Genomic DNA, 11165 nt, shown 5'->3' on the forward strand with positions numbered 1-11165 from the left:
TGTGCCTCCCCCACCCTTGGCAGCTTCAGATCTCATCTCCTCCCTCCCTTCAGAAAAAACCTTTGAAGGCCCAGCATGACTTTGCATCCTGAAGGCAGTCTGGCTCTGTCATTTCTGAAGTTTACTCTAAAAGCCAGAACTTCTCAGTGATGGCTATGCTTAAGTACTAGTGCAGACATTGCATTTCTTGAAAAATCAACAGTTTATTAGAACACACACCCACCACAATGCCACTAAGCTTTGCTTCCCTCTTGGGTTCTTGGGTGAAAAAAGGTGCTTGGCCCCGAGTGGGAGAGCGCCCTGGGAAGGTTTCCTCGAATCCCGAAGGATGAATGGCAGATGTTCTTCTTCCGGGTTGCTTGCTGGAGGGACTTGGGTTGCCTCACCAGGATGAGAGCAACTCAGCACGTGAGCTGCTTTCTGCTGGGAAGAAGAGGGCAGGCATGTTTAGTGTAGCCCAGGGCCAGCAGCAGCAAACCCCAGCCCCCATACATCTATCTATCTGTGGGTTCCAGAGTGTGCTTAGGGGAGTAGGTTGTGGTCCAGGCTCTGCCACTCCTAGAGTCTGTGAACTTGGCCTTAAGGTGGGAAGGGGTGGGCTGGGCTGGCTCCCATCCATAGGCTTTCCCCACCTCCGCAGGTTTGATCCAAAGAAAGGATTTTGGTGCCAGCTGCTCGAAGGAGGAAAAACCAAGTGTCTGGGCAAAAGCAAGGGCCGGAAATACCCAGAGATGGACCTGGATGTAAGTGCACACACCACCTGTGGCAGCTGGATCCCGGGGGCGGGGAGTGTCCCTGAGCAGCGGGAATCCTCTCTCCTCTTGACCCTGCACTGAGTACCTTAACGGCCTTGGCCTTTCTTGGATGATGTTCTTACAAGGAGGGAATGGAAGCTGGGACATGGTGGGTTAGAAAAGATTTAGTCTAGTGACTATTTATGACCTTCTGCCTAGGGCTGAATGCCGTGGGCTTTGAGGATGGATCAGACGTGTCTTTGCCTTCACTGGGTAGGGGGTGGGGGGTGGAAATAAGTCACACACACCAGGAAGAATATAAGGCAGGACGTGCTTCCTGCAGTTAGAGAGCTGCATGCGAGTGCTAGCGGATTTCCAACCAGAGATGGCACTTGAAGCTGGGAGGGGGACCAGAGGGGGAGGGGCTCGGAGCTGGGCCTGCGGGGGGGCGGGGGGGACAGCGTGTGGCCCGAGGTATGGATGGATAGGGGGATAAGCCTTCTTGCAGGAGAGAATGGCATGTCCGAAGGGCGTAGGTCAAAGGTCACACACCCTGCCTTTCAGTCCTGATTTTAACGAATTCCTTCTTTTCTCCCAATCACAAGAATTTTGACCTTGTGGACTATGCTTTGGTGTCCTGCCATCTCGCTTTATTTCGGAGGCTGCCATTTTGAGGATGGTGATGAATAGATGATAGGTGTGTGGGTTGACAGCTGACAGTGGTAGATTTCCAGAGGGGAGAGGTCCCTCTAGAATCAGCACATCCCTGAGATCTGAACTCTTCCTCCTGTTCCAGTCCCGCGCCTTCCTGAAGGACTATTATCGGGACCACAACATCGAGCTCTCCAAGCTGCTGTACAAGATGGGCCAGACGCTGCCCACCTGGCTGCGGGAGGACCTCCAGAACACCAGGTAGCCGCGGCCACCACAGCCAGACTGAACATTTGTGACGGCCTGGACGGCCTGCCGCATGCTGAGCCAGACTGACCCGCAGAGTGGGGAGCTGGGCCTGGGCTGGCCGGGCACTTCCAAGCAATACTCAGCTGAGGCCCAGGCAGGGCCAGGAGAAGAGCCCAGGCGGGTCCACAAGCGCCTCGGAGCATCCAGTGCTGGGTCTGTGGCCTCCGGGACCTCCCTCGCCACCAGAGGTCCGTTCCGTGCACAGCCTTCCATGGGGAGGCCACCCCCTGTTGGTGGAAGGCCACTTCCTGGTGAGAGGGAGTCCGTGAGACTCCCTTTTCTGTCCCTCACTGTGTCCTACCAACCATGCCCTCCCCTTCATCCCATCACTCCCTGCGCCGGCGGGGTCTCCCCTCAGTATTAGCTGCCATGTTTGCCCTGTCCTCCAGACAACAGGGAGAGGAGCCCAGCTGGGCCTTTTGCCAAACTAGGGAAAGAGACTGGATGCCTCCCTGACTGTTTTGAGCCAGGCACTTCAGAGGGGCCAGCTGGGTGCCCAAAGTCACTGGGCTGGATGTGGTGGGGGGCCTTCAAGAGAACTCTGCACCTCTACACGCATTCCGGTTAATACCTTCACATCTCACTTTCCCTTCTGGGGAAAGAACCGCTGATTCCTACAGTATCCACCCAGTCCTCAGGGTCTGCTTCGGGACCCCGGGGCACTGCCATGCCATTAGGACCCAGAGGCCCAGGCCCCCCTACCCTGTTCCTCATCCTGGGATATGACGTGTGGTATTTCCTGTGGTAAAAGACTGAGGCGGTTCAGGAGTCTGCCAGTATACATGTCCCAATGTACATATGTTGTCCCCATGCCCACCCCCAACCTTGGCCCCTGGGCAGACCCTGGGCAGTGTGGGTGAGACTGCCATTCATGGCTTTGTCCCAGCTAACTGCGGCCAAGGGCTCCTAGACCCCCTTAACCTGCACCCCCAAATACTAAGAAGCTAAAGTATTTTAATATTTTGTTTTTTTTTTTTTTCTTGGTGCCAGAGTTTATACCCTGGGTGCTGGGGTCGCACTGTGTTTTTATATATATATATATATATATATAATGTGTATATATATATATTATATTTTTTTTGGTTGGGTTTGTTTTTAATTCAGTCATACAAAATGGTGGCAAGCCCCAGTGTCCTATCTCAGTGCTAAAGAATGATATGGAAGGGAGGGGAGGGCGTGTCCTCGTGTGTCTGGGCCTTGGGGAGACACTGTGGAGGTGCCTCTTGGAGAGGTGTCTGTTCCCTTCCCGTGTCGCGGCTGCCCTGGGGCTACTGCAGCTGAACAGAGGCAGTGAAGTGCCCAGGGAAGACCCGCTCTCTCCGGGACAGCTGGTCTCATGAAGCTCAGTGACCCTGGAGGAATTTTGGCCAAAGGAGACAGCAGGGCTGGGGCGGGAGGCCAGGGGGCTGAAGGCCGGCCTGTCCCGTCCTTGTCACATGGTGCTAGGTTGGGAGCCGCCCTGGGAGCTGGGCTGCCCGCCAGGACCCACAGAACTGTCTCCAGGCCCCCTGCAGACCTCGGGATCTCGGGGCTGTTTTCCGGTTAGGGTCGGCTCCCACCCGCCTCTTTAACAATGTGAAGTGACTAAGGCTGGGTGCCTCTCCCCGGCCCCTCCCACTGCCCATCAGCTTCCAGCCAACATCCAGAAAACCCTTTCTGGAGAGCCTTGTCCTGTTGGGAAGACTCTAGCATCTTGGGGCTGGAAGGGTCCTTTGACGGGTATGGAAGCAGAAAGGCGAGGCGGCCTCCTTGGCCGACGTTTCAGAACTGGGTGAGAGCAGGGAGGAGAATTAAACCTGAGACTCCTGATTCTGGGTCCAGTGCTCTTCTTTCAATGCCACACTGCCTCTGAGCCCATCCTGGGGACCCTACTCTGTGCCAGCTTCCTGTCCCTCCCTCAGTCACACCCGTGGTCATCCAGGATAGGGGACAAACCACTCCTTCCCAGCCAGGGTGCCTTTGAGCCTTCTCCGTTCCTGGTCTGCACATGCAGTCCTGCCTTGCTCTCTCTGAGAGGTCCTCCCCCGGTCTTTGGGGATGGGGGTGGGGCCCGGGTCTGTCTGACCTCTGAACCCAAGCCCTTTTCTCAAGTTCTTCGCCGGCAGTGGAGAAGAAAGGGGGATACTCAGCGGGACGGTTGCGTGTGGGTTCACTGTCTTCCGAGAGAAGCCTTCCCACCATGCTTCTCATTGGGGCCTTCGAGGCTGGGAACCCAGCATCAAGCCCGCAGGGGATGAGGGAACAGTGTCTGGGGACAGGGTGGCACGCCTGCTTGTATGCTTGTGAAGACTTGCCAGTGCCATGGAACCTGACCCTCGCAGAAGTGGGCAGCATCTTCCACAGTGAGGACCCCAGGCCTCATCTCCCATCTTGCGGCAAGGGGCTTGGGCTCCGTGGCCTGTGCTAGACCTTTATAGCTCCCACTGCTGAGATCTACCTTCTGTGTCTGGACGCCTGCCCCCCTCTCTGGGAGCTCGGAATGGCCGGTGCACTGGCAGCTCCATTTCTCTCTGCCTCTGGCCCGAGGAAGGAGCAGGCAGGTTGGAGGCCCCGGCGGACCCCTGTGGGAGCAGAGGAAGTGGTGGGGAATATTGTCTAGGTCCTTCTGGAAGGCTGGGCACTTGACTTGCCACATGTTCTGAGTCTGTCTGGTCCCTGCTACTTCTTTCCTTCCCACTCATGAATCTTGCTCGTGGACCCGCTGCCAGGAACTGTAGCTACTGAGGAAGGGGACAGACAAATCCCTCTAGGGGCCCCCAGCTACTGAGCACACAGATCTTCCTCACGAGAGGGCAAACCAGAGGGCAGTAGGTACGGCATCTCTGCATCCTCAGTGTCCTCTAACGTACTTTGTTTGGCCAGAGAGAGAGAAACAGCTTAAATCATGGAGTGGACACTGCCGACCATTCTCTCATCCCTCTCGAGAGCCTTTGCTTGGGGCAGGCGCAGGTGGGTTGTCCCCTGTGACTGCCTCAGCCACTTGGGGTTCTAGAACCGCCCATAGTGCACATCTTGCGTGTGGAGGAGTCTGAGGTTTCAAGATGGGCCTCTTCCAGGCCCATGAGGAGAAGCAGCCAGGGCCTGAGGCCCCGCTGAGGGAGCAGCCATCTGTTCCCCATGAAGGATGACTAGGCTGACCCACAGAGATGGGTGCCCTTAGGAGGGAATGGTCCCCACCGGGTTGTGAGGGAAAGAGCAAATGAAAACACGTACCAGTTATTTTATTATGAACACCTGCTATCCTCCGTCTAGAGTTAAAATGAACATTCTGCCACATTTGATTTCTCTCTCTGTATGTATGAATTTCTTTTCCAAACTAGTTTTAAAGTGAGTTGCAGATATCACGAGACTGGACCAAAATGCCTCGGCCCGCATCCCCGGAGAGTTAAGACATCATGCTATGTCTTGGCCGGTATCACACCCGAGACAACAGTGATTTCCTAAAAACATCTGCTATTGAATCCATGTTTGCTCCTCCACCCCCATAACTTTTACGCCTGGTTTTAGAATCAGGATCCGCTCAAGTTGCATACATGACATCTTGTAACTGCGCTTTTTGTTCAGTCTCTCCCCTCTCTGGTTGCTTTGGTTCTTTAAATGATGTAATTTCTGAGGAGAGCAGGCCCCCGTCCTATTGAAGTCCCGCATCTGGATCTGTGTGATCATTTCTTCATGGTGTCCCAGAACGTGCTCCTTTAGCCCCTGTCTTGTTCAGGGTGTTTTAGGCTGCATGGATCTCCGCCTTCTGTGCTGACTTGACATCTTCACTCCAGCCTGAGATGCCTCTCTCTTGTCCCCTGTACCAAGTGCCAAACCAGCAGCAGGGCTCGGTGGAGCCCCGGGAGCTCAGGGGAGGGCAAGGGAGGCAACCCTTGCAGCTGGGCCTGCTGGGAAGGAGATGCCTCCGGCCCAGAAGAGCCTGTGCTGCCCGCTCTGATCCTGGCGATGGGCCACAGGGCACGAAGAGCATGTCTGTCTGTCTGCCTGTCTGTCTGTCTCTCTGTTTTGTGGCCTCCTGGTTTTTACTTCCTGGAGGCCCGTGGTCTGTGTGCACTGGAACAGAGCCAGGCCCCTGGGATGCACCAGGGAAGGGCCTAAGCGGGGAACTGCCTCCCCCAAGTTGTAGTGTGAGGAGGAGAGCCAGGGGCCAGAGGCAGGAGATGTGAAATTTCGTCCCAACTGGGTACGTTTAGTAGCTACGTCACGGTTTCCCCTCCAGGGCCTCAACTTCCCCATTTATAAGATGTGCAGATGGGGCTATAACAGGGGTTTTCAAATGTCTAAGAAGAAAGCAGGTCTGCTCTAGTGGAAGTGAGGGTGGAGGGCCCAGACCCCTGCCCTCCAGGCAATGCTGGGTGCCTGGTGTGCAACCCTGGGCCAGCTGCCCCCCAGGGCTCGTCTTTGTCAGCTCGGCCAGCCAGAGATTTTTGGAAGGGGCGTGGGCTTTGTGAGGGGTCAGTGTCAAGGTTCTGGGGAGACTCTGGTTGTGTTTTATCCTAATAAGTTCATCCCTCCCTCTCTTCTCCCTCTCTCTGGCCCTTGAGGAGAATGAAGGAGGGGAGAGGGCTTTCTATGACTGTGCTAGCTTTTATTATCAGCAAGAGGGCTCCTTTTGTAATTTGCATGAAATTCATGTCATTTCCTGGGGAGAGGAGAGGGCTGACTGGAGAGGGTGGGGGGGCACGCTAGGGGAGCAGACAGGTTTCCTTCCCTTGTGGGGGTTGGGAGAGGGGGGAGAAGGGGTGCTGCCCAGCTCACCTGATCAGGGCTCTCGAACCAGCCGTTTTGGGTTGTGTTAAAAGTGGGAACCTTCCTCCATTAATGTACAATCTCGAACTAACTGCTAATAAAGTGGGGTTCTATTTGTACGCACTGGTCATGTCTGTGTGTCTTTGAACTTTAAGAAAGGCCTGTAGGGAAGGCGGCCATATGGAGGTTCACACCACAGCCAATCTGGCCGCCCCTGTGTATGATGGGGATGTCCTTTTACTCTTTGATCCCCTGTTTCCCTTGTCCTTGAGGGGTGTGGAGGAAGTTGGACGCAGTAGCCGTTCCTGGAGAACTTGGTGGAAATGCAGATCCCCAGACTGCATGCTCAGAGAGTCATCACTGGCAGATGTGAGGTAGGGCCCAGCTGTCTGCATTGTAACCTCTCCATGCCGAGACACCACACTTTGGGAAACCCTCAGGACCCTCTGCGAAGCTCTAAAATAATGTACCTCCCTGGACTCCCCAGAATGTGCTCTTTCAGAACCTCTGGGAGTGGCACCCAGCTAAGTGCTTTTTAACCAAGTCCCTGATGCATGGGAAGATTTGAACACTGACCTGGGCCACTGAGTGCAAGGCAGAGAAGGGCCAGAGGAGCGTGGACAGCTGCTGGGGGGCGTGCGAGGTCACAGCTGGGAGCACCAACACGCCAGCCCTGGTGCACGGGAGCAGCACTGGCGGAGACCTCACGGGTCGTCAGCCGGGAGCCTGGGATGGGCCATGTGGCATTGCCCACACTACGTGGCTGGAGGCTACAGTAATGGGAGCAGCTCCAGAAGGCACGATACAGAAGCATTCCCATGCCAGTTAGGGGGTCTGGCCACATCAGAGATTCTTGAATTTTAAAATAGCTGGTATTTGTTTTTCAAAAAGAAACATTGAAAACTGGGTAAAGGCAGGAGTACTCCTGTTGGAATGGGGTCAGGGTCTGGGCTCTCACCAGCTAATTCCTCCTCTTGGTCCCCCATATCATCTCAGAACCCCCAAATCCTTGAAACACAGTGTGAAAATCCAGCCCAGATGTTCTCAGAGGTCCCAAGAGTCTGCATTTCTTCTTCTTTTTTAATATTTCATTTATTTGAGAGAGAGAGAGAGTGCAAACCAAGGGGAAAGGCAGAGGGAGAAGCAGACTCCCCACTGAGCAGTGAGCCCAAAGCAGGACTTGATCCCAAGACCCTGGGATCATGACCTGAGGTGAAGGCAGACATTAACTGACTGAGCCACCCAGGCACCCTAAGAGTCTGCATTTCTTCCTTCCTTTCCTTTTCTTTCTTTTTTAAAGATTTTAAAAATTTTATTTGATAGAGACACAGTGAGAGAGGGAATCCAACCAGGGGGAGTGGGAGAAGGAGAGGCAGGCTTCCCACTGAGCAGGGAGCTGAGGTGGGGCTCAGTCCTAGGACCCCGGGGTCATGACCTGAGCCGAAGGCAGATGCTCAATGATTGAGCCACCTAGGTGTGCCAAGAGTCTGCATTTCTTTCTTTCTTTCTTTCTTTTTAAGATTTTATTTATTTATTTGACAGAGATCACAAGTAGGCAGAGAGGCAGGCAGAGAGAGAGGGGGAAGCAGGCTTCCCGCTGAGCAGAGAGCCCGATGGGCTGGATCCCAGGACCCTGAGATCATGACCTGAGCCGAAGACAGAGGCTTTAACCCACTGAGCCACCCAGGTGCCCCAGGAGTCTGCATTTCTAATAGGTTAAGTGAATAAAGGCAGTCATAAAAAACTGAGGAGTCCACTCAAGGAATCTGGTATTCCAAGAGCAGTCTAGGCTCCCAGAAGTAGGCATCTCCCTCAGAAGCCATGGATCGTGTGCCTAGGGCAGTGTGTTCCATAATAGCAAAATGCTGGAAGCAACCTAGATGTCCATCCATGGGGGATCAGCTACATAGCTACTAGTGTAGCCACACATTGGTATGTGATAATGAAAATAACTAACTCAGTCTTCAAGTCCTGCCAGGGAAATTTCTATGAGACCGACCTACAGTGTGACCATTTTTTAAAGGAATGTTACATAGTGTGTGTTTTTCCTAGGAGTGTAGATAACATCCCTCTCACCCCAAACTGGTAACTGGTTACTTCTGGAAGAGAGAGAAGAGACCGGGAAGAGGGCAAAGGTTCAAAGGGGGTTTAAGCTTTTGCTGCAACACTTTTAAAAAAACAAAGACAGATATTTGTGTATCACTTGAGGAATGAGTCTTCATAAAAAAATACATAGAAATGGGTGATGCAAAAAGGGAGCTCCAGGCGCCCAGACTGGTGTAGGGATGATGCCATGAAGGCAGCACAGGTGTCCTTGGCCCAGCCCTTGGGCTCCCATCAGAGCTTGGGGCCGTGGGGCTTGGGGGCGGTTCTTGCCTTGCCACAGCTATCCTGAGCTGTCGTCAAGATCCCGAGCCGAGGATCCAGACTGATGTGAGACCGGAGGCAAGTCTCCCCTCCCTGTCTGGTTTGCAGAGCCCAACTCCCACATGCTAACAGCTGGGGGAGTTAGAGCCCACATCATCGGAATTGGACAACCTGACACGGTGTGAGACAGACCCCGCCAAACGCCTGTGAAGTTTCTGACAAAAGTGTAACATGAATCTAGCCAGCGGGTACATATCTGCTGAGAGACAGTTTGCAAAATAACTGGCCTGAACTCTAAAAATGTCGCGGTCATGGAAAAACAAAGGCTGAGAAATGGTTCTGAATTAAAAGAAAGTGAAGACATCTGGCAATCGCATGTCCCCTGTGACTCTGGGAGGGGTCTTGGGCCGGGAAACAATCAGCTATAAAGGACACCAGAGGGACCACTGGCAAAATGCGGATGCGGACCGTGTCGATTGCATATAGTGTTGTATCAGTGTGAAATTTCCTCATTTTAATGATTGTACTGTTACTTAAGAATAATAGAATTTTTCTTAGGTGCACGCTGAAGTATTTTTGGGTAAAAGGGAGAAAAATGGAGCTTGAATTTAGGCTTATTCGATGCAGTCTATAACTTGTCCAGCAAGGGGCAGTGTGACCTCAGCTTCTCACAGCTAGGGTCCCTGAGAACCTCTCCACAGAACACCTCCACAGCAGCTGGGGGTCGCTGGTGGAGGGGTAATAATATTACAAATAATAATATCAATCAGTTAAATTATATGAATACTAAAAAGCGTTTCTCACTTCTCAGGCAGGCCTTCTGCTTGTCAAGGACTACTTCTTTTGATCGTTGCAACAACTCTCTGAGGTTAAGTATTAGTATCATTCCTATTATAAACATAAGGAATCTGAGGTTCGGAAAGGTAAAGTAATTCTGCCAGAATCACACAGCTGGAGTCCTTGGTCTGGGAGACTCCACAGCCGGAACCCCCCTGGGCTATACTGTGCTGGTGACCGGGCATGGGGCAGGAGAGGAGACTCAACCCTCCCCCACATTCTATCTCTAGCCACCGGGAACTCTGGACCCCAGGCTCCTGAACACCCACCTGTGCCAGATATGGACACTTCTTGACTCAGAATCAACTGAGCGGATTTTTTAAATTACCTGGCCGTGTTGCTCCAGATTCTGCTGCAGAAACTCCGGGAAGGGCCCAGGAACCTGTGTTTTAATGAGTTCCCCAGGTATTATGTTGCGTGACCAGAGGCTGACAAGTCTTGGTCACTTCAATCCAGCATGTTTTCTTTTCTTTTTTAAAATATTTTGGGGCACCTGGGTGGCTCAGTTGGTTAAGCCGCTGCCTTCGGCTCAGGTCATGATCCCAGCGTCCTGGGATCTGAGTCTCACATCAGGCTCCTTGCTCGGCAGGGAGCCTGCTTCTCCCTCTGTCTCTGCCTACCACTCTGTCTGCCTATGCTCGCTCTCTCTCCGTCTCTCTCTCTCACAAATAAAAATAAAATCTTTAAAAAAAAAAGGTTTTATTTATTTATTTGACAGAGAGAGACACAGTGAGAGAGAGAGAGAACACAAGCAGGGGGAGTGGGGGAGGGAGAAACAGGCTTCCCACCAAGCAGGATCCCAGGACCCTGGAATGATGACCTGAGCCAAGGGCAGATGCTTAAGGACTGAGCCACCCAGGTGCCCCTCCAGTGTGTTTTCTTCCTGCCCTCTACAGCACTAGTCTGTGTGCTTCTGGGGTAGAACATCGGTGTGGATCCCAGCCCGAGACATCCTCCCAAGAAGCACCGTAAATTCCCTCTCCCTCAAGACTCTCCCTTCCCCTCCATTATGACATTTTTGGAGGCTTATTCCCTCTGTCTGTCAAATCTGCAGCCCTTAAATCTCTTCATACAGGAAGTCTTCCTGGCTTGCCTCTGATCACAGATATTGATCAGATGGTCATTTAAAAAAAAAGGAAATATTAAAGAGTATCACACAATAATACATAGTATGATGTATGGGTTATGTTGCAGATAACTTTATTATAGTGGATGTTTATGTTATCAAATGGTATATATTGTTATTATACTATTATACTATCAGGTAGATGATAGGCATTTAGTCCCAAGGCGTATTTTTAGGCCTGATGTAGTAGAGCTAAGAAGGCCCATTTAGGGAGCACCTGGGTGGCTCAGTCAGTTGAGCATCTGACTCTTGATTTAGGCTCAGGTCATGATCTCAGGGTTGTGGGATTGAGCCCCATGTCGAGCTCTACATTGAGCCCCATGCTGGGTTTCATACTCAGCATGGAGTGTGCTTGTCCCTCTCCTTCTGCTCCTCCCCTGCTCATGCTCTCC

General features: G+C 52.7%; 1 protein-coding gene across 3 annotated transcripts in view; it reads left to right on the plus strand.

Moving 5' to 3' along the window:
- Nucleotides 1-2711, plus strand: part of NDST1 (N-deacetylase and N-sulfotransferase 1) — a 54805-nt gene extending 52094 nt beyond the window's left edge. For all 3 annotated transcript variants that reach the window (XM_059417172.1, XM_059417174.1, XM_059417175.1), the window contains exons 14-15: nt 641-743; nt 1531-2711. In XM_059417172.1, coding sequence (XP_059273155.1) covers nt 641-743; nt 1531-1650 — 223 coding nt within the window. In that variant the 3' untranslated portion in view covers nt 1651-2711. The remainder of the gene's footprint in view (nt 1-640; nt 744-1530) is intronic.
- Nucleotides 2712-11165: the final 8454 nt, after the last annotated feature.

This window comes from Mustela nigripes, chromosome 12 (genome assembly GCF_022355385.1).
Source record: "Mustela nigripes isolate SB6536 chromosome 12, MUSNIG.SB6536, whole genome shotgun sequence".
NCBI classification, from domain to species: Eukaryota; Metazoa; Chordata; class Mammalia; order Carnivora; family Mustelidae; genus Mustela; species Mustela nigripes.